This window comes from Glycine soja, chromosome 2 (assembly GCF_004193775.1).
Source record: "Glycine soja cultivar W05 chromosome 2, ASM419377v2, whole genome shotgun sequence".
Classification (NCBI taxonomy): Eukaryota; Viridiplantae; Streptophyta; class Magnoliopsida; order Fabales; family Fabaceae; genus Glycine; species Glycine soja.
In genome coordinates this window covers 46466669-46487080 of record NC_041003.1, presented here as the reverse complement: position 1 = coordinate 46487080, position 20412 = coordinate 46466669, and the positions used below count along the sequence as shown (strand labels likewise).

General features: G+C 32.6%; 3 protein-coding genes across 7 annotated transcripts; 2 read left to right on the top strand and 1 right to left on the bottom strand.

The window, feature by feature from the left end:
* The first annotated feature begins 4843 nt into the window (after positions 1 to 4843).
* LOC114399075 (protein yippee-like) lies at positions 4844 to 7758 on the top strand. 4 transcript variants are annotated; one of them, XM_028361187.1, is made up of 6 exons: positions 4844 to 4958; positions 5134 to 5247; positions 6529 to 6572; positions 7111 to 7219; positions 7305 to 7360; positions 7465 to 7758. In XM_028361187.1, the coding sequence occupies exons 2-6, from the start codon at positions 5152 to 5154 to the stop codon at positions 7556 to 7558; spliced, it is 399 nt and encodes a 132-aa protein (XP_028216988.1). In that variant the 5' UTR covers positions 4844 to 4958; positions 5134 to 5151; the 3' UTR covers positions 7559 to 7758. The 4 variants fall into 4 exon arrangements, with proteins under 4 accessions (XP_028216988.1, XP_028216982.1, XP_028216995.1 ...); XM_028361181.1 differs by having other exon boundaries at positions 5077 to 5247; XM_028361194.1 differs by having other exon boundaries at positions 4846 to 4958; positions 5129 to 5247.
* Positions 7759 to 9928: 2170 nt separating this feature from the next.
* On the top strand, positions 9929 to 15571 carry LOC114399061 (flocculation protein FLO11-like). Of its 2 annotated transcripts, XM_028361170.1 has the most exons (6): positions 9929 to 10456; positions 10569 to 10762; positions 10882 to 10999; positions 12396 to 12510; positions 13458 to 14795; positions 15007 to 15571. In XM_028361170.1, exons 2-6 carry the CDS (start codon positions 10585 to 10587, stop codon positions 15265 to 15267), a joined length of 2010 nt encoding a protein of 669 aa, XP_028216971.1. In that variant the 5' UTR covers positions 9929 to 10456; positions 10569 to 10584; the 3' UTR covers positions 15268 to 15571. The 2 variants fall into 2 exon arrangements, with proteins under 2 accessions (XP_028216971.1, XP_028216964.1); XM_028361163.1 differs by having other exon boundaries at positions 9929 to 10762.
* A 1113-nt stretch (positions 15572 to 16684) lies between these two features.
* On the bottom strand, positions 16685 to 20292 carry LOC114376855 (aspartyl protease AED1-like). The gene is made up of 3 exons (XM_028335158.1): positions 20268 to 20292; positions 17612 to 18034; positions 16685 to 17529 (listed from the first exon to the last, which is right to left on the bottom strand). The coding sequence occupies exons 1-3, from the start codon at positions 20290 to 20292 to the stop codon at positions 16685 to 16687; spliced, it is 1293 nt and encodes a 430-aa protein (XP_028190959.1).
* Between the last annotated feature and the right edge of the window lie 120 nt (positions 20293 to 20412).

The following is a 20412-nucleotide window of genomic DNA, read 5'->3' as shown; positions in this document are numbered from 1 at the left end:
TGGGTAGGACCTAAGAAATTTCAGCCAAAAAAATATGAATCAAACTTGGATCAATCTATTTTCATTGTTTGCCCCAATGGGTTGGATCTGTCCAGCCTGACCATTTTAACAATCCTAATTTTACCCAATATCTAAACATATCAAACAAACACATAACATAATTTATTATCGTGCATCAACTACAAAATATATATATATATATATATATATATATATATATATATATATATATATATATATATATATATATATATATATATATATTGTGACTATTTTATTTGTCTTTTACTATTATGTCTATCTAGTGCTATCAAACTAATCTCCTACATGTCTATTTAGCTTATCTTGTTATCAGTCATTTTATAAAATAATCAGACATTGGAAGAGTTTTGCTTCTTTAAATGGATTCATTCAACTTAACTTAGATGACTTAGAGTCCAATTTGATTTTTGAATGCAATTGATTTCAAGCCAACTAATGAAAGCGTCTTTTCATATCAAATGAATTTAAATTGAACAAATGCTGAGTGCATGTTTGATTTAAACTAAAGTTTACAAAAATATCTCAATTATTATTTCTTTGAAATTATGTTTACAAGTCAACTTTTTTCTCAAACATACTTTTCAACCCTCCCATTGGAAATCTAAACACAGATAAAATTTTAATATTTAAAAAGTAGTATTGTCGTGTTAATATAGTGTTTTAAATAATATTAGAAACTAAAAACAAGTTATGAAAACTGAATGATTGAATTTATTATTTTACATCATAATTAACAAAGTTAAATTATATCAAATTTAATAATATATTTAAATTAATCCAGATGAAATAATATTTTATTTCATATCTAAAAGAATAAAATCTGATCCAAATCGAATTACAAAGGAGCAGTGACGTATTGTGTTATTATCGAATATCTTTTCCTTTGGATAGAATATACCTTTGTGAAAGCTCTTATTTTGAAAAACTCTGAAATTTTACGTTGTTGTTTAGATTGGCAGCTCTCTTTGTTCATGTTTTTCAATCTCAATTAATGTTAATCTTCTTCAAGTGTCGTTCATCTTCTCACGTTTTGGATATGATTTTTAGAAGTTAATATTTGTAGTTTCTACTGCATCTCAATTTCTCCCATCTCAATTAATGTTGGTTGACAAATAGATAAACTTCTGTTTCCGATTCCCGCTTGCTGCAGGCAGTGAATCTTAATGTTTATTTTATCGTTCACAATCACACAACTGAAGATTAATCTCCTAATCGGGTTTAAGGAGACTAAAATTTGTGGAAATGGAATAAATTAAAGAATTGATAAAAGTATAAAACTTGTACTAAGTACCAATGCAGGAGTACTTTTTTTTTTTTAACGATACTCAAAACTTAGAAGAGATATATTTTGGAGAAGGCAGAACAAAATATTTAATCAATTTATTGTAAAAAGTTCAATATTAACTTTATGTGCTTTGCTATGTGATTCTTTTGTCACGATGGTTACCTTAAAATTTTGCAAAGGTATTTGGAGAAATCTAACATGTTGAGACAATCCTTCACAAGGCAAGAGAACACTATCACTTAAACCTGTGTTGTGACATCCTCTGACATAGTCTTTAGTGGTACCTTCTTTTTTACACTCTTTTTTATGCTTGCATAGCTGTAGTGTTTTGAATTGGTTAGTTTTTGTGATTTGTGACCCTTTTTTTATGTTTCATGAAGTTCATATTGTTGGTTTTGAATTTAACAAGAATTTTTTTAAGGGGTTGGATTTTTTGTTTTGTTTGAGATTTTACAGTGTGATAGTTTGTGGGAGATTTGAATTTTATTAGCTGTTATTTTCTTTATTAAAGTTTTGTTTTTCTTGCAATTTTTATAATATTAGATTGCTTCTTATATCATTCAGTGTTTCTATTTTGACAGGATGATGAAGTTGCAACTGAGGAGGTGAAAAATAGTTACCATGTTTTGAGAAAATTAGAGTGATGATGACCCCACTTTGATTGGTGGAGAAAATTTTATGTTACTTTGTTTTAATAGTTTAAAGTTGTAATTTAATAATTATGATTTTCAGACAATGTATTTTATTATTTATAATTTGCTAAAGAACGTAAATTAAAAACACATTTTTAATAATAGTTACACTAAGTTATTTAATATTACTAATTTTATTCATTTCACTTTCGTATAAAAATATTTTTCTATTCAAAGTATGATATTATCTTTTTGTTTTGATAATAACGAGGTTATGAAAATTAATTCTAGTATTATAAACTCTCTCATTCTATCTATTTCTAACTATTTTTCCTCTTCAAATTTAGAATCAATTGTGGGTAAGATTTTTCGTTCGACGTATACTGACAAGTGAAAAAACATTAAACTATGTTCTTTACTTTATTTGGAGACCTTCAGATTCAGTTTAGAAATTGACCTCGTCTTATTTAAAAGTTTTTAAATAATTTATCATCTTTTCAAAAATTGATTTTGATATCTTATTTTATTTTTGAAATTTAAAATAATCTTTCAATTATTTAAATATATTCAATTTTATATTTTGAATAACACTTGAATTAAAGATCATTTTAAATATATTCAAATAATTAAATGATTATTTTAAATACTTTAAATAAAATGAATTACCAATATGAATCTTTTAAAGATGAATGATTTTGAAACTTTCAAATAAAATAAATAACTAAAAGAAATAATTTAAAAAAGATAAATAGTCCGGTTACCATTTGTAATGTTTTATGGATTTTAATTGTAGATTAGACGTAGTCGAAAGGTTTATGCTCTGTAATTTTTGTGTGTATTATTTTCTTTAATTTATGGTGGAGGGAATTCAATCAAAAAGAAGGAAAAAAAATGCAGTCAATAATTTGAAGACACGGGCTGACACTACTAATATCTGATTGTAGTCATGTGCATCTTAAAGGTTCTTTCATGTGTCTTCTTCTCATATTTTTACTAATGTTGTAAGATTTCAGTTACCATCAGTAATGTTTTAGGGATTTTAACTGTAGAATAAACGTGGAAGAAAGGTTTATGTTCTGTAATTTTTGTGTGTCTATTGCTTTCTTTAATTTATGGTGGACGAGATTCAATCAAAAAGAAGGAAAAAAAAAATACAGTCAAAAAATTTAAAGGTACGGACTGACACTACTAATATCTAATTATAGTCATATGCATCTCAAAGATTCTTTCATGCGTCTTCTTCTCATATTTTTATTAATGTTGTAAGATTTCGGTTACCATCTGTTATGTTCTATGAATTTTAATTATAGATTAAACGTGGATGAAAGGTTTATGCTCTGTAAATTTTGTGTGTGTATTGTTTCCTTTAATTTATGGTGGAAGGGATTCAATTAAAAAGAAAAAAAAAATACAGTCAACAATTTGAAGGCACGGGCTGACACTACTAATATCTGATTGTAGTCATGTACATTCCTGAGGTTCTTTCATGTGCCTTCTTCTCATATTTTTATTAATGTTGTAAGATTTCTGTTACCATCTGTAATGTTCTATGAATTTTAATTGTAGATTAAACGTGGGCGAAAGGTTTATGCTATGTAATTTTTGTGTGTATTGCTTTCTTTAATTTATGGTGGAGGGGATTCGATCAAAAAAGAAGAAAAAAAAAATGCAGTCAACAATTTGAAGGCACGGGCTGACACTACTAATATCTGATTGTAGTCATATGCATCCCAAAGGTTCTTTCATGCGCCTTCTTCTCATATTTTTATTAATGTTATAAGATTTCGGTTACCATCTGTAATGTTCTATGAATTTTAATTGTAGATTAGACGTGGATAAAAGATTTATGCTCTATAATTTTTGTGTGTGCATTGCTTTCTTTAATTTATGGTGGAGGGGATTCAATCAAAAAGAAGAAAGAAAAAATGCAATTAATAATTTGAAGGCATAGGCTGACACTACTAATATCCGATCATAGTCATGTACATTCCAAATATTTTTTCATGTGCCTTCTTCTCATATTTTTATTAATATTGTAAGTTCAATACCTTTGGGTATCAAACAAATTTTCAATTTTTTTTTTAATTTTGATCGAACTGTTTATGATTTGCTTTGATTAATTATAAACTTATTTCGTTGACTTACATTTTTTCTGCCTCTTTATTGTTTCATGACTTATATTTTTTCTCATATATTTTTTCTGCATCCTGTCTTTTATTCCAAACAATATATAATACTAACACGTTACCTTAAAATCATACTTTATTATCTACATGCAGTTCAACATTAATTATTCTAACTTTTCAATAGTCATATAAGAGCATAAGCCTGTGCATCGGCACAGACCTCTCGCTAGTTTATTGTAAAAAGTCAGTATTAAATATTTTTTTATATTTTTAATATAATTATGTAAATTTTAACAAGACAATGTTTTTTGTTTTACTTTTTAGTTAAACGTTTAATGATACAAGATGCTCAATGAGTGGTAATAATTCCCAATGGGTGGTAGTGGTAGCTTGAGACTTTTTTCTTTTGTTTTGTGATATTCACGTTAAAAAGTTTAATAATCTTAAATTTTTTTAATATAATCCAGTAACATTTAATCAAAAAGTGGAAAAACGTGAAATAAATTTTTGTTGTAAGTAGTTTAGTTAAGCAAGCAAAGCAACCTTGCATTAACAATGGACGATAAAATAAAAAATGTTTTATTATTGAAATTAATTAAAATATAGTAATAATGTATTAGCTTTTTATACTTAATAAACCTCTAGTTGTATTTATAATCTAACTTGTTTTTTTATTATATAAAGGATCGAAAATAATATTATTATTGAAATAAAAATAAATGAAAATAAGACATAATAATAAAGAAATAATTAGAAAGAACACGTCTCGTTGGGTTCTCCTTTGGCAGAAAAAGCGATGATTGATTGCTTCTCTCTATCTCCACATTTCTTGCGTACTCTTCCCTTCCGCACCAAATCAAACCTTTTTCTTAGGTATGGTTATTTTCAACGATTCCTTTCTTCTTCTTCTTCTTCCTCGATTCACGCAAGTCTAATAAGATTTCATCTTCACCGCTTTAATTTGACCTTTGCGTGATTTCGGTTTGACCAGGTCGTTTCTCGAGTTTTCGCTTTGACCCTTTTACCTCTTTGATCTTCTTCATTGTAGAATTCTCCGAATTGAGGTATGGGGAGGCTGTTTGTGACCCATCTGGAGGGGCAGATCTATAGCTGCAAACACTGCCGCACCCACCTTGCTCTCTATGAAGACATCGTTTCCAAGGTAAGCCTTTTTGCTTTCTTCCCTTCACCTACTTTTTTCACTCAACGCTTTTTTTTTTTTACTTCGTTCTGGGTTTTACTTAATTTATCTGTTAGATGATGAGTTTGTGCACTAATGTGGGTTTGAATAGCCTGTCCACAAAATTTTGAAAGTGCAAATTCATTATAGTTATTATAAGATTGCTTACTGGTGGTAAAATAATCTGCTAATTGCTTTAAAAGCTTTGAAAATGCTTATTGCTTCCTATATGATAGATACAAAACCACTAATGAGTTTTAGTTTATGAGCCTTATTAGGAGAGTTGGTCATTGATGTGGTCTTAGAGTCTCCTTGACCATGCAATCTACAGTTTAATTTAATCCTTGACTGAAATTGCAGTCTTGTCTACCATTTCTTTTTGTAAATGGACTGAATTGCTAAGAATTTGTAAATCATGAAGATATTTGTTGGGCCATTTCTTTGTTCTGTTTTTTTGTTTATAATTTGTAATGACGAAAGGACAGAAGTGCTTTGGGAGGTTAATTTTCTTGGCTGGTTTAATTCTGAATAAGGAACTCATTGCTGCATGTTCTTAGATATTTACTTTGCTGAAGAAAAGAGGGAGAAAGTAGATAGTTTTCTGGTTGTCTGTATGCACAGAGGAGAAATATGTCCTCTACATTAATGGCTAACCACTGTTGTATAGCTAGAGAGCCCTGAAAAGCCAAGCTATTCAGATTTTGATTCTTCATACTTTTGTGAACATAAGATGTGCAAATAAAGTATAAGTGACAACTGACAAGTGCCCACGAATGGCATTGTTGCTCCTCTTACATAGAGTTTGAACCCACTCTATTATCTTGGTTTAGAGAAAATTGGTTGTGTTAAGTAGTATTTCAATTGACTAAAGTATCAGTTTTGCCATTGTCTTCATTTTGCATATTCATGTGTAGGAACTTGTTGCCTTTTGGCTTTGGCTCACTGTTGTATATTCACATGTTTTGGTTGCGCAGATGCTTCTTTTAATTCTGTTATGAGTGGTGCCTGATGGAAGTCCATTTGGATTGATTGCTAAGTGCTTCTTATCTAGGCTACAGATAGCCAAATGGGGATCTCATCTTTCCAATAAGATTTATATATTGAAAGTGTTAACTGTTAAGCTTTTCCAAAATTTAGTCCTTTTCTTTTTGTGATGCTTTTGCGGTGATTTTAAATTGGAATCAAGTCACCTGACAATTCTTGATTGACCTTTAATAAAATATATATTCTGACTACCATTTTTTCTTGTGTTGTTTTTTTCAGTCTTTCCACAGCAGACATGGGAGAGCTTATCTCTTCAGTAAGGTGTAAGTTATCCTTGATTTTAGAACCCTATCATTATGTGATTACTAAAACAAAAATTAACATAATTGTTCTCTTTCGGTATTTGTATGATTGTATCTGGACTATCAGTGAGATAAAACTTAGGAACATAGTTGTATGCCCCTTGTATTCTCTAAAAATGAGACAAAAATAAAATTAAAAGAAACTAATGACATTTTATTCATCCAAGAACATTTTTGCTGATATATATTATAGTCCTTGTTTTATGCATGTCCATCATGAATCCTCTCATGCTTGTATTTATGACTTGGCAATAGAAATCATATGTGCATCAGTCATCATAGCTACATAACAAGAACAATGCATAATTGGTGTCACTCTTATCATCTGACATTTAGGTGATTGTGGATTGTGTATCTTGTAACCAAAGTATCACGGAGAAGAGTTTTGTTTGCTATTCATGCCATGGCTTCTTGCCTCTGGATGTCTAATGCTCTAGCCACGTTATGTTTTACAGTTGGTTCTGTTCATGGATGCAGTTAATATTTTATTCTTTTACAGCGTGAATGTTACTGTTGGAGTAAATGAGGACAGACAGATGCTCACTGGGATGCATACTGTGGCTGACATTTTCTGTGTGGGCTGTGGATCAATTGTGGGTTGGAGATATGTAAGATTTGTTACAGTGCTTCAAGAGTATGATTTTTTCTGTTTGTATAATAGAATTAAGCAGTTACCATATTGGCTTCTTTCAGGAGACTGCTCATGAAAAAAGCCAGAAGTACAAGGAAGGAAAATCTGTACTTGAACGGTCAGTAGAAATGTTGTGTGAGAAAACATTGTTAATATAATGTGAAGTTATTTAGAGAGACAAGTATATGGTGAATTAAACGTGTTTTTTTTACTTTTGGCCAGGTACAAGGTGTCAGGTCCTGATGGCAATAATAATAATAATTATTGGGTCAGCCATGAAGCACATGTTGGTGGAAGTGATGCAGATGATGCTTAGTCATCTGCCATTGACAATTCAATTGTACATTCCTTAATCCCCCTTCTTCTGTTGTTCAATGAATGTTGATCTTATTAGGGCAATTTAGCAACATTAGCTTTTTGCCCAAAAGACAATTGAAATACATTTGTTTGTTAATTCTGATGTAAAAAAAACTATTCTAATCAATGCTGTTTATCTAGTTGTATTATTGATCTTCATTTGCATTTACCATTTGCTAGGAGTTGGCTTTTGGTGTCAAACTCAAGCACTTATGGGGTATTTGGAAGCTTTTCTAAAGAATTTATTTGGACTTGTCTAAATCATATACCACCCCATTTTGAAGTGGATTGGGGTAGAGGGAGGAGAGATATAAAAAGATAAAGTAGAGTGAGAAAATGATAGAGGGGTCCGTTTATTTAAGTTATTTTTTTTAAAGTGCTTTTTTAAATACAAGGTTAAATTGCAATTTTGCTCTTTTTATAATTGTTAATTTACAATTTTGATTTTCTTATTTTTTTTCTGTGATTTTGGTTTTCTTATTTTAAAAAATTCACAATTTTGATTTATTTTTCAATTTTGGATGTTTTCTTTCTTATATTTTTGTCCAATTGAATCCTAGACTTATCATATTCACTTAAGATATTATAAAAAAATAATTTAGTTAATTAAAATATAAAATAAATGTATGCACAATTAAATATTGAATCAAAATTATAGATTTTTTAAATTAACGAGACTAAAGTTGCGGGAAAAAGATAGGACATAAATTGTGAATTTGAAATTATTGAGAGATCTAAATTGTAATTTAACCTAGATAAAATAAGTTTTTTTTTATTTAAATGTATTTGTCTAGACTGTTTTTTGAAAAAAAAAACAATTTTATTTTTTTTAAAGAAGGAAATTCTATCTTCCCCCCTCTTTTTAAAAGGAGTAGAAGTGAGTTATGAGAGAGTGAAATGTATAAATATCATTGCTCAATTATGTAAATCTTCAAATTAAAAATTGAAGATGTTTGGTTAAACTTATGAATGTGATTCATAGATTTTATGTTGTGAATTATCAAAATGATCTTGTTATGTTAAGTTTTTATGAGAAGTTTTCTATACAAAGGATAATTGATGTCCATCGTGTATGTGATGTGTAAGAGTGCTTTTTTTAATCGATAAATGTTAATTAATTATTATTTTTTTTTGTTAGTGAAGAAAATTGAATCCATAATTTTTTTTTTACCTTCAAATCAATTTTATCAATCGACAATGAATAATAGTGTATCTCTAATTGCAAAGCATCAAACCACTCTTTGCCTCATTTTGCGGTTATTCTCTATTCCGAGTTCTTTTCAAATGGAATCTGGATGGATAAGGGTGTTATCAGTATAAAGCAATGTTTTCCTGTATTCTTTTTCTCTTGGATAATGCCATAATTGGACGAGTAACGAGAGTGCCAAATCAACCAAATTATGATATCTATTAGAGCATCATTAATTGTGCAATTGAAGATAAGCACTAGTTGCTTAAACACGTAATTATTGCTTGTATTTTTCTTATCCAAATTAACTACTATAATGACACAATCTCATTTGCAATGGTCCATGGTTGATAAGTTATTCCCGCTAAAACTGCTCTTTATAATTTCGAAGGTTGGCATGGCTGGCTTTGACTAAATACTAACTTAGCGCCTAAATTTCTCAAGTCATTTATTTAATTCTGCCTAAATTTCTCACATCATTTATTTAATTACGCACTCTTTCTCTCTTGGTAGACCGAATACAAACTCCTTAGTCCTTTAAAATAGCAATGCTTTTCTTTGTACGTTTTTTGTCCCTTGTTTTTAACTTTTTTTATGAATAAAAAAAATAAAAAAGTTACCAAATGAAGGCGTTAACTACAAGGAAGGTAGATTTTCATACAATCCTATTCAGCTGCATGCATTTCTTTTCAACTATTAGAAACTTTAGGATGAGTTTTTTTTTTTTATTTTAAAAAAATTATGAGATCGGTGAAGGAAGATGATGAGTTTAGTTCAAAGACAAACTAATCTTGTGACTCACAAACTGTTTAGCACAGCAAGATTTCATGATAACATCTATAATTATAGTTATATCCCGACATTTTGTTCGTTTTGGAAGTGAGAATGGAATGAGCATCTTATATGACGTCCGCATTAAATTTATACGCTAATAAGCAACTTCAAATTATTTGGGGGTGTTTAGTTTGTCTTCTATGTTTAGTTCTTTTTTTTTATAAAAGTTTTTATGTTTAGTTTTTAGTTAATACTACATTAAGAAATAACTATATTTGAATTAATACTAGTATATTTTAAAAATAACTATAATTTTGTCTCCTGTTACTTATCCCATATGAGAAGCCATACGAGGAAAGTAACACGGAAGAGGATTATTCACGGCAGAAAAAGCAAGAATTGAGGAACTGCTTTCGGGTGTGGGGGGTTGCATGAATCATGAGTGCACAGTTGTGAAGTCACCACCGTTTGCAAAAGATTCAAAAACGAGAAACACAGATTTTTTATTTTTGCATATAAAAAAAAGAGGGCATTACGGTGATTACCCACCCAACTATCCAATCCATCAACCATGTAACGTAGGCTTTAAGTGATAGAAATTAAAAACAGCACCATCTTCACGGCATGTCTTCTCTTCTCTTCTCTCCCTCCATCTTCAAACTTGCCTTTTATTACCTCTCAATGCCACTCCCTTTTTCTCTTCACTCTCACTCTCTCCAACATTCTCCATACCTTCTCATTCCACTTTGTTTTTTCCGCAACTGTTTCGAACCAAATGCCGCTTTATTTAATTTAGCCTTTTTTTTTCTTTTGATTTGAATTTATTTTCTATTTTTGGTTCACGAGGGTGCATTCGGTTGGTGCGCGGTTGTAGATGTGAAACGAGGGAGCTGAGTTAGGTTCTTCTTCTCATCGTTTGGGACTTTTCTTCTTCTTCTTCTTCTTCTTCTTCTTCTTCATCGCTGATCCCTAATCGTTCGTTCGTTGCCATGAATCGGAGCTTCAGAGCGCCGGAATCGCAAATGCAAGACGCCTTCAAGCAGAGGCAGCATCAATTGGGGACTCTCAGGTCCTCCTCTCCGCGCGTCATGGACAGGGACGACGAACTCGCCTTGTTCCTTGAAATGCGGAACCGCGAGAAGGAGCGCAACGATCTCCTGCGCCGCGCCGCAGAGGATTTCGACGCTGCAGCACCGTTAGGTATGAACATTTTCTTTTGTGTGTGATGTCAGTTTTGTTAATTTTAGCGCGAAGAACTGCGGAATGGTTGTGTCGTTTGCACGGCGTGACGTGTGTTGTTATGTGTTTTTGTGCTGCAGGCTCAAATCCGGGGAATTCTACCTTGTTTAACGTTCCGTCCGCTGCGCCGGCGCAGGCGAGGAAGACCGGCGCTGATGATTTTCTCAATTCGGAGAATGATAAGAATGACTATGACTGGTATATTCTGTTTACCTTTCTAACTTTTTTTTTTTAATGCTTAGCCTTCATTTTTATTGTAATTAGTTCAGTGCGATGATGGAGTTTTTGAGTTGTTTTTCTCTTCCTTCTTTTTGTTGGATAAAATATTGTAGAATGTGGTTCCCGGAGAGTATATTCTTGTGGAAAGAATAAGTTAACATTTTGCACTTGATATTAGCTCGAATTTGTGGAGCAATTGAGCTGCTCTAAAATCCAAATCCCACACATGAAGCGATTATAATAATATCACTTCAACTTTGAAGCAATCACTGTCATTTGCAATTACTAATAAGAAATGGACAATTGAGTTAGATTTTTGAAAAAACATATGAAAATGCCGGGAGAACTGTCTAGAATGAGTTGAGTTGGACAGATGAGATTATAATTGCAATTTTATGGCGGACTAAGTGCCCCTACTTGATTGTGTTTTCACACAAACAGTTGTTAATTCAGTCTCTCCCTTACCAAAATCTAGACAAACATTTGGTAAAATTTGATGAGAGCATCAGAAACACAACGTGAATTACTTGGGTATTTTGACATTGTTCCCTGACCTTACATGATAAAGAGGAAAAAAAAAGGAAATTAAGAGACATCTGGTCATTTGCCTCAATATATTATTATGAAGTTAAATTCAACAATTGAAAATGGATGTTTCCGTTATTCCTTATTGTTTCATGGGTGCGTGTAGGTACTTGGTAGCACTCTTTGTCATTGGTTTTCTTTTTTAAAACTTATACATTTTTAAAATTAAAATGCACTTTTTAAAAAAGAAACACAAATAAACAGGTCCTAGAATTTAAAAGCGGATAGCCTTTGTGCCTTACAAACGAGCTCACTTCAGAGGAGATTTTTCCCTGGTTTTAATATCATCATTATGATATTGACAAAGTTCATAAAGTGTCATGCTATTTTTTCCATTACCAGAAGTCTAAAAGATGATGACTATTAGATTTATTGTAAAACTGAAGCCTGGTGGCTAGTTCCTCTTATTCCCTGGCTTAAAAAAGCCAAATTGTTAGAAATCACAGGTCCATCTGCATTAAGCAATCAGCACAAATCCATAATGCCTCGTAATAAATTTGGCAATATATTCAACTTAACAACTAATTTTCTATATAATTATCCCTATTGTCATTTTTGTTATTGATCTCATTCTTATTATGCATCTTTTCCTGAAATCACCGACTTTAACCAAGTTCTTGCATAGATGCTGTGTGTATGAAGCATGAACTAATGAGAAACGAATTAACAAACAGTCAAACACTAATATCCAGACATAGCTTTTCATTATTAAACATAGCATGGTATCTTTAGCAACCTGAGCAGAATGATTATTGTTCAAATTGGGGCTTAGCATGTTTATTCTTTTCAGGCTTCTAACCCCACCTGGGACTCCCCTTTTTCCTTCTTTGGAGATGGAAACATCAAAAACTGTTATGAGTCAGCTTGGGGCTCCAACTGTCCGTCCCACACCATTAAAAGCTAGAGTAAGCAATTTCATTGAATGTTTTGGATTATGTCAATTATTTTATCATTTTATGGTAATTGGCAGATGTCTTTTGCATCTGGTTTTCATTCATTAATGAAATTTTACATCTCCTTGTAAACTCCTGGTTTTGATGAAAGTCCATTTGTTACCAATATCATTATAATTTGTTATGCATTATGAACTTAAGCAGTTGAGGAATTGGTTGAGTTATTGCATAATTTCAGTTACGGATGCCTTATTACAAGTAGCTAAATTATTTGTTAATAAAAGGATCACTGCTTTAAGTATAAAAGTTATTAAAAGACCCTCTCTTGTTCTGTTGTAGTTTCTTTATGGCATTCCTTATTTGGTGTTTCGGTGAATGTTGGGTGTGTCCTAGACTCTCCTTGTCCTAGTTTCCTAGACCAATTCTTGATGAATAACTTTCATAGTTTTGTTAGAAGTAAAGAGGCTAAATTTTGTGGCAATTTGCAATCTATACTACATTGCAACACTTCAAACAAGAGAGTTGAACTTCATAGTCTATTTGGTACGGAGCACATGGTCTTTTTAAAGGGGTTTCGCTATTAGATATGTGGAGGGGTTGGGGAGCTCTGTTACTTGGATTTTCTTTTTCCTTGTTTGTTTTCTGTTTTGTTCCTTGTTTAGGAGGATTCCTTATCCCCCTTTCTGTCTCCATAAATTTCTTTTATTAAAACAAAAACTATGTGCTGAGATTTGTAGCTTTCACTGAGTAAATTGATAATATTAGTTGAGGTTTTTTTTTTAATAATTTATAGTGATAAAATCATAAAAGTGATGATGCTCTGTATCTATTTGTTAGCTTCAAACTCCTAATGCATGATTGGTGCTTAACATATGGTTCATAATAGTATGATGTTGTATTTCTTTCATGCTAATGATCATAAAATAATTTTTTATGTATTTGTTTTCTTGTGGTTGTAGTTTGCTAATTCTCCGTCAGAACATGCTGGAAGGAGCAACTTAGTATCTAAACAACCAGCCTCCTCCCCTGGGTTGACCTCTTCAGGTGGTGGAATTAGGAGGCCCTCATCAGCTGGGAATCTGTCAGAACTTACTGGAAGGAGCAACTCAGTAATTAAACAACCAGCCTCCTCCCCTGGGTGGACCTCTTCAGGTGGTGGAATTAGGAGGCCCTCATCATCAGGAAATCTGTCAGAACATAGTGGAAGGAGCAACTTAGTATCTAAACAATCAGCCTCCTCCCCTGGGTTGACCTCTTCAGGTGGTATAACTAGGAGGCACTCATCATCAGGGAATATTGGGTCACGATCTGCAACTCCTGCTCGACGATCTACATTGACCACAGTTTCAAAATCATCTAGACCTTCAACAGCTACCACAGTTTCAAAATCGTGTAGACCTTCAACACCTACCACTGTTTCAAAATCATCCAGACCTTCAACACCTACTTCTTGGACAACCACAGCTTCAACGAGGACGACCGTAGCTTCCACCCAGACCTCGGTTTCCTCAGCCAAGCCCATGGTTTCTGCTCCTAAGACTGCAGTTTCTGTCACTAAAACTACTACAGTATCTGCAGCTAAAACCACAATTACATCTAGATCCTCTACACCATTGTCAAGATCTACTGCAAGATCTTCAACACCAACAGCCAAGCCTACCTTACCTGCATCCAGACCTACAACAAGGGCATCAACCCCAGCTCGGCAACCGTCAACACCATCTAATGTACCCACTGTATCTTCTCCTTCAGTTAAGACTTCTTCAGTCTCCAAGTCAGCTCCTGTGATGTCAAGGCAGCCAGTACCATCCCGTGGCACTTCACCAACTGTGAAATCAAGATCATGGAAGCCATCTGAAATGCCTGGCTTTTCACTTGATGCTCCACCCAATTTGAGGACATCGCTTCCAGAAAGGCCACTGTCAACAACTAGGGGGAGGCCTGGAGCATCTAATCCACGGTCCTCATCTGTCGAGCCTACTTCTAGTGGTAGACCAAGGCGGCAATCATGCTCTCCTTCAAGAGGATGTTCCAACAACGGCATTTCTCGTTCAACTGGAAGCTCTATGCCAGCAGTTAATCGTGCGTATTCCAAGGCAAATGACAATGTGAGTCCTGTTGTAATGGGCACCAAAATGGTTGAGAGGGTAATAAATATGCGAAAATTAGCTCCACCAAGGATGGATGACAAGAACTCTTTCCATAATCTTTCTGGCAAGTCATCTTCATCTCCAGATAGCTCAGGCTTCGGAAGATCACTCTCGAAGAAATCCTTGGATATGGCTATTAGGCATATGGTATGCATCTTCTGCACATTTTCTGCATTTGTTTTACCAGTTGAGGATAAACTTTCTGGATGCATAATGTTTTGAGGTTATTTAGCCATTTGAGAGTTTCTCATTTAGAGCCTTCATCTCATTTCATGGTTTTTTATCAATAATCGAATTAATTAGAACTGATTACATTATATTTTTTCATCCGAATAAATTTTCCTTTCTCTTTGAACAGGATATAAGGCGAAGGGCTCCAGGCAATTTACGGCCATCGTTGATGACAAAAATTCCTGCATCTTCAATGTATAGTGTGAGGTCCGGGCCTCAGCGTAGCCGAACTGCTAGTATCTCCGGCTCTCCTCATGCTTCTGGCAGTAATGCTAGTTCTGAGGTGAGTGTAAACGAAAATGGTCTTTGTATAGATAATAGTGAAATAGATGATGATATTGTTAGCGTGAGAAGTGGTCAATCTTCTGCCACTGTGCAGGGTAGGTAAACGATTCTCACACTGAAGAATCCCTTACCTACGTTTTAATGGCACAACCATTCTTATTATGAGTTTCAGCCATATTGGATTTTTATATGGAGCTAACCATGCTTCAATTTATGTAAAGTTTACTAGAACTGATATAACCTTGGGGGATGGTATTTGTAATTTTAGATAGATAAGCTATTTGCTGAAATTGTAATACTCCTTTTTTTTTTTTTAAGTGGTGTTATTTCACACGAAAACTGTAGAAATGGTGTGGCATTGTATTTTTGAGAAATGCTAGCAACATGTGAGTTGACACTTTTTAGCACACCTTTTTTTTTTTTTTTTTTTTAAATATCTGGGTGACATGTAATTTTAGCCTCGAGTCGACCTGCTCATTTCACAAAAGTTCACCTCTACTTCTCTCAGGGACTTGCATTAATGAACCTACTTTTCATCCACTAGCATTTTAAAAAAGTATATTGTACGGAATTGAATTTATTTAATGAATATTAAGTAGTTTTAAAATTGTATAAAAACTTATAAGTTGATTTACTTAATAAGACCTTTAAAAATTTTAATAAGAATTTTTAGTTTAATGAATATATAAAAAAATTAGGTTAAATTATAATTTTAGTTCCTTAATTTCTCAAATTCATGATTTTATTTCTCTTGATAGATTATAAGTTAGTTATAAATTAAATAAAACCATTAATTATTAAAAATTATTAATCCTAATTTTATTTGAAAGTGCATTTTCACATGCATCTTGTATCATTAGACAAAATATATCTTTCAAATCATTATTCGTCGTCTATCTTTACACATACACATACAATTTTTTTAATTGTCTATTCATTTTAAATCAAACATAACCTTATATACAATTTACATTATTTATCATAATTAAATATAAATTTATAATTTATATATTTGAAAATATTTGTATTATAATTATAGTTATATAAAAATGTTTATCTTCTGTAATAACAAACTAAAATACTAGTTAAAACTAAAAGTTAGTTTATTAATAAAGTTAAAAAATGCTTGCAAAATTTAATTTGAAACAATGATATTTTGTTGATGAAAGCAAATAATGTGTATCTCTTTGTGTATGAGTTTCTTTTCCTGTGGTGGGGTGAGTACTTAAAAACAAATTTTGATGCTAAGTCACTGTGTGAGTGAGGACTCTAATAGGGATAAAATGTTACTCATTTTTCTCTAGTGTCTCCCCCTCTATTAGTAGAAGTGCCGAGCTCGGATGTGATAAATGTGGACGATACCCACTAAAGATAGTACGAGATCACGAAGGTCGGTTATCTTCCAATCTGAAACTAAAAAAAAAAAAAAACATAATAAGTAACATGTTTTATTATTCGAGAACAAGATGTTTCCAATTTTTTCAACAACTTTTACATGTACACCTTTAATCAAGCTCAATTCAACCACAACCATTAGGACGAAATCCTACTTTATTACCCAGGTTATCATGCACAATCTCAAGGGTCTTTTGTTGGAGGTTCCCAAATATGCTAGTTTGACTATCATATTCATTGGGCATAAATGCCAAACAATATTGCTTTGGTTTGATCTCATGGAAAGTGGCTTCCCGCGGAAGGTCCACTGTGACACCGGGAAACACGAATGACATTTCAGGAATCGGATAATGAAATCCACTAAGATCATAACACGTATCAAATGGAATGTACTTGGGCGCGGAGGGATAATAGGACATACGTTGTTGATACACTGAGCGGAGCTTGGCATAGATGGAGGGGGGTAAGCGGGTGAGGACGCAGCCGGAGTCGATGATGAAGCCGCCGTGGTCGATTTGGTTGAAGTCAAGGCCCATGAGTATATCACCATCGATGGCGATGCCAGTGATGTTGAGAGCGTAATGTGATAGGCCAGCTTGAGGGTTGACTAAAGGGGTGTATTGGATTCTCTCGTCGCGGTCAGCATCAGGGTCAGGGCCAAAGGTGATGTAGCCCACGTTATCAATGTTGGGGATGCAGTAGGAGAAGGTTTCCATGTACTGTGACGAAGTCTGAGACATAAAGGAGAGCTCTCCGCGGCCAAGGCCAAAAATGCCTGCAGTGCGACCAAAATTTCCCTTCATCAATATGCCGCAACCGAAGTAGAATTCATCAGTGATGCCGGGCTTGGTAGGGTAGAGGTTGCTGTATAGGGCGAGACGATCCTTGCCAAAGAAGCCCCTGCTAGAGGATCTGTCACCATAATAGATACGGTAGTGGCATAGATGTACATTCTTACTACAACTCAGACCTGCATGAAAAAGAAATAAAAAAATCAATTAAGCTTACTCGTTGTTTTGAAATAACGTGTTTTTAAATTGAAGATTGTTTACCTTGTCCACTGCTTATGAGTTCTTCGCATGTATCATCTAAGCAATCTGAAGCCTCATATGTTGAAGAATTTAATGGATTAAATCTTGCATTGGCTTGTTTATAGCATGACTTGCATTGATAACATTGGGTCCATGTGAGATGACTGCCCGTATCAAATACCATTTGCAAGGTTTTCTCCGGCGTCCCAAGACGAATATCAATAATGTAATTCAAAGTCGAAAGTGGAGGACCTGGGTTAGTTGGTATGGTAGTAAATGAATCCAAATCATTGAAACTATTATTCTTAGAAATTCGGGATTGAATGTACTTCACCCTTTCATAGTCCCTCGTAAAATTGTTCTCATTATCAACATTGTCACGCTTTATATGGGAACATGGTCCATCTATATGCACCAACTCCAATGATGCTTTTCTATTGACCCCTGAAGTTTAATTGTAGTTAGAAATGAAGGTTATTAAATTTTAGAATTTACATATATTCACGACTGTTTTGTAAATTCAACTTGTGTATTTGTAGACTCGAGTTGATTTTATATAAAAATAATAATAAAATATTTATAAATAATATATCAATTAAGCATCTCAATAATATAATAAACTAAAATAATAAATCATAAATTTCATAATACTTAAATAAATAAGTCTAATAATCTCATCGAGAATTTGATGTTATTAGAGAATAAATGTTTGATGTTATTAAATGTGAGAATTACACTAAAGAAAAAAAAATAATTCAAAATAATTTACATTTTGATTTAATTTTTTTAACTTGCTGACTCGTTCACTCAAGACTTTATCGAGCTTATCTAGAGTTTATAGAATTTATTCAGAGTCTAACAAAAAAAGAATTAATTATAAGGATCAATTCGATAAGAGTGAGTGAACTCGTAAACTTGTAAGAGTTAGAAGTTAAATGGAAAGTTTGATAATGATATTAGAAATCATAAAAAAAACATTTGTATTAATTTAACATTTATTGAATTGACCACCTTGAATAGAGGTACGCTTGCAAGTAGGTGATGGAATGAGATCTCCTTTAGCATAGTTGTTGAAAGACAAGAAGAAGGAAAAAAAAACTGTAATACAAGTGAAGGTAAAGGAAGTCGACATTTGTGAGCCTCTTCTCTAATATTGCATATGCTGCATGTAGGAGTGAAATGCATGCCTCATTTATAAGCATCCGGACGATCTTTCAACCTTTTCTTTTTGCCTTCTTCCTCTCTATTTCTACAATATAACTATTCCATGATAGAATATAATAAATATATAAGATATTTATATACGCAAAAGAGATGTTAATATTTATTTATCATTTAATCCGATTTTTTTGTTCTTAAAATAGAATTTGCTTAAAAGGAAATATATATTTTAGTTCATAGCATATTGACTAAAAAGGAAAAAATATATTTTATCATATTGATTTTAATATTTTAAATAAAGTAAATTTTAAAATTTATTATATTATTCGATTGCATATTCTGAATATTAAATTAGGAAATTTGATTGATTTATGTTAGATTAGGAAATTTGGACACACAAATATTGATATTGGATTAATTTGAGATGAACAACATATATGACAACAGACAATTGACGTTTCTTCTTCATGATCCTTGTCGAATAATCGTAGTTGGTAATTTGTAGCACTGGGATTTCGATGACCCTGAACACGATGTATAAAAGCCCTTTGTATTAATATGTGTGGACTTGATAACCATTTATGCCAATGTCCCCCGACAAAAAAGAAGGCTGAAGTTGTACCTAGTGAGCATGTATATCCAACGACGGAGCCCTAGTTTTGGAAATACATAATGTTCTAAGACTAAACCTCAATATTATGCTTCTCTCTCTCATTAAAAAATTATCTATACCTTAATTGCTTTCAATAAAATTTCCTATGATGTTAAAAAATTATATATTAAAATTATCTAAATTTTAATTGTTTTAAATGAGATTTTTTGTATTGTTTTTAAGGTTATTTATTAATCAATTATTAATGATTTTAAGTCATTGAATGAATATAGAACAACACTTTAACAACACGGCCCCGCATGTTTTCCCAACTTTCCGTGACTTGCGTTGATTAAATTATTTGTTAATAAAAGGATTACTGCTTTAAGTATAAAGGTTATCAAAAGATCCTCTCTTGTTCTTTAATTTGCATTGTTATGTTGTAGTTTCCTTATGGCATTTCTTATTTGGTGTTTTCGGAGAATGTTGGGTGTGTCCTAGACTAGACTCTCCTAGTCCTAGTTCCCTAGACCAATTCTTGATGAATAACTTTCATAGTTTTGGTAGAAGTAAATTAGAGGCTAAATTTTGTGACAATTTGCAATCTATACTACATTGCAACACTTCAAACAAGAGAGGTATCTGAGGTTGATAGCCAATTTGGTACGAAGCACATGGCCTTTTTAAAGGGGTTTTGCTATTAGATATTTGGAGGGGTCTGGGGCCTCAGCGTAGCCGAACTGCATGGTAGTGATGCTAGTTCTGAAGTGAGTGTAATCGAAAATGGTCTTTGTTTAGATAATAGTGAAATAGATGATGATATTGTTAATTAGCGTCAAAAGTGGTCAATCTTCTGCCACTGTGCGGGGTAGGTAAACGATTCTCACACTGAGGAATCCCTTACCTACGTTTTAATGGCACAACCATTCTTATTCTGAGTTTCAGCCATATTGGATTTTTATATGGAGCTAACCATGCTTCAATTTATGTAAAGTTTACTGGAACTGAGTTTCACAAAAGTTCACCTCAACTTGTCTCGGGGACTTGCACTAATGAACCTAATTTTCTT

Coding starts and splice junctions, on each gene's coding strand:
- LOC114376855 (XM_028335158.1), bottom strand. CDS start 20,292: ATGGCTGAAACTCAGAATAAGAATG. Junction 18,035..20,267: donor TGAAACTCAGAATAAGAATG/GTTGTGCCATTA, acceptor ATTAAACTTCAG/GGGTCAATAGAAAAGCATCA. Junction 17,530..17,611: donor ACTCATAAGCAGTGGACAAG/GTAAACAATCTT, acceptor TTTTTCATGCAG/GTCTGAGTTGTAGTAAGAAT.
- LOC114399061 (XM_028361163.1), top strand. CDS start 10,552: ATGAATCGGAGCTTCAGAGCGCCGGAATCGCAAATGCAAGACGCCTTC. Junction 10,763..10,881: donor CGACGCTGCAGCACCGTTAG/GTATGAACATTT, acceptor TTTGTGCTGCAG/GCTCAAATCCGGGGAATTCT. Junction 14,796..15,006: donor ATATGGCTATTAGGCATATG/GTATGCATCTTC, acceptor CTCTTTGAACAG/GATATAAGGCGAAGGGCTCC.
- LOC114399075 (XM_028361187.1), top strand. CDS start 5,152: ATGGGGAGGCTGTTTGTGACCCATCTGGAGGGGCAGATCTATAGCTGC. Junction 7,220..7,304: donor CAATTGTGGGTTGGAGATAT/GTAAGATTTGTT, acceptor GGCTTCTTTCAG/GAGACTGCTCATGAAAAAAG. Junction 7,361..7,464: donor GGAAAATCTGTACTTGAACG/GTCAGTAGAAAT, acceptor ACTTTTGGCCAG/GTACAAGGTGTCAGGTCCTG.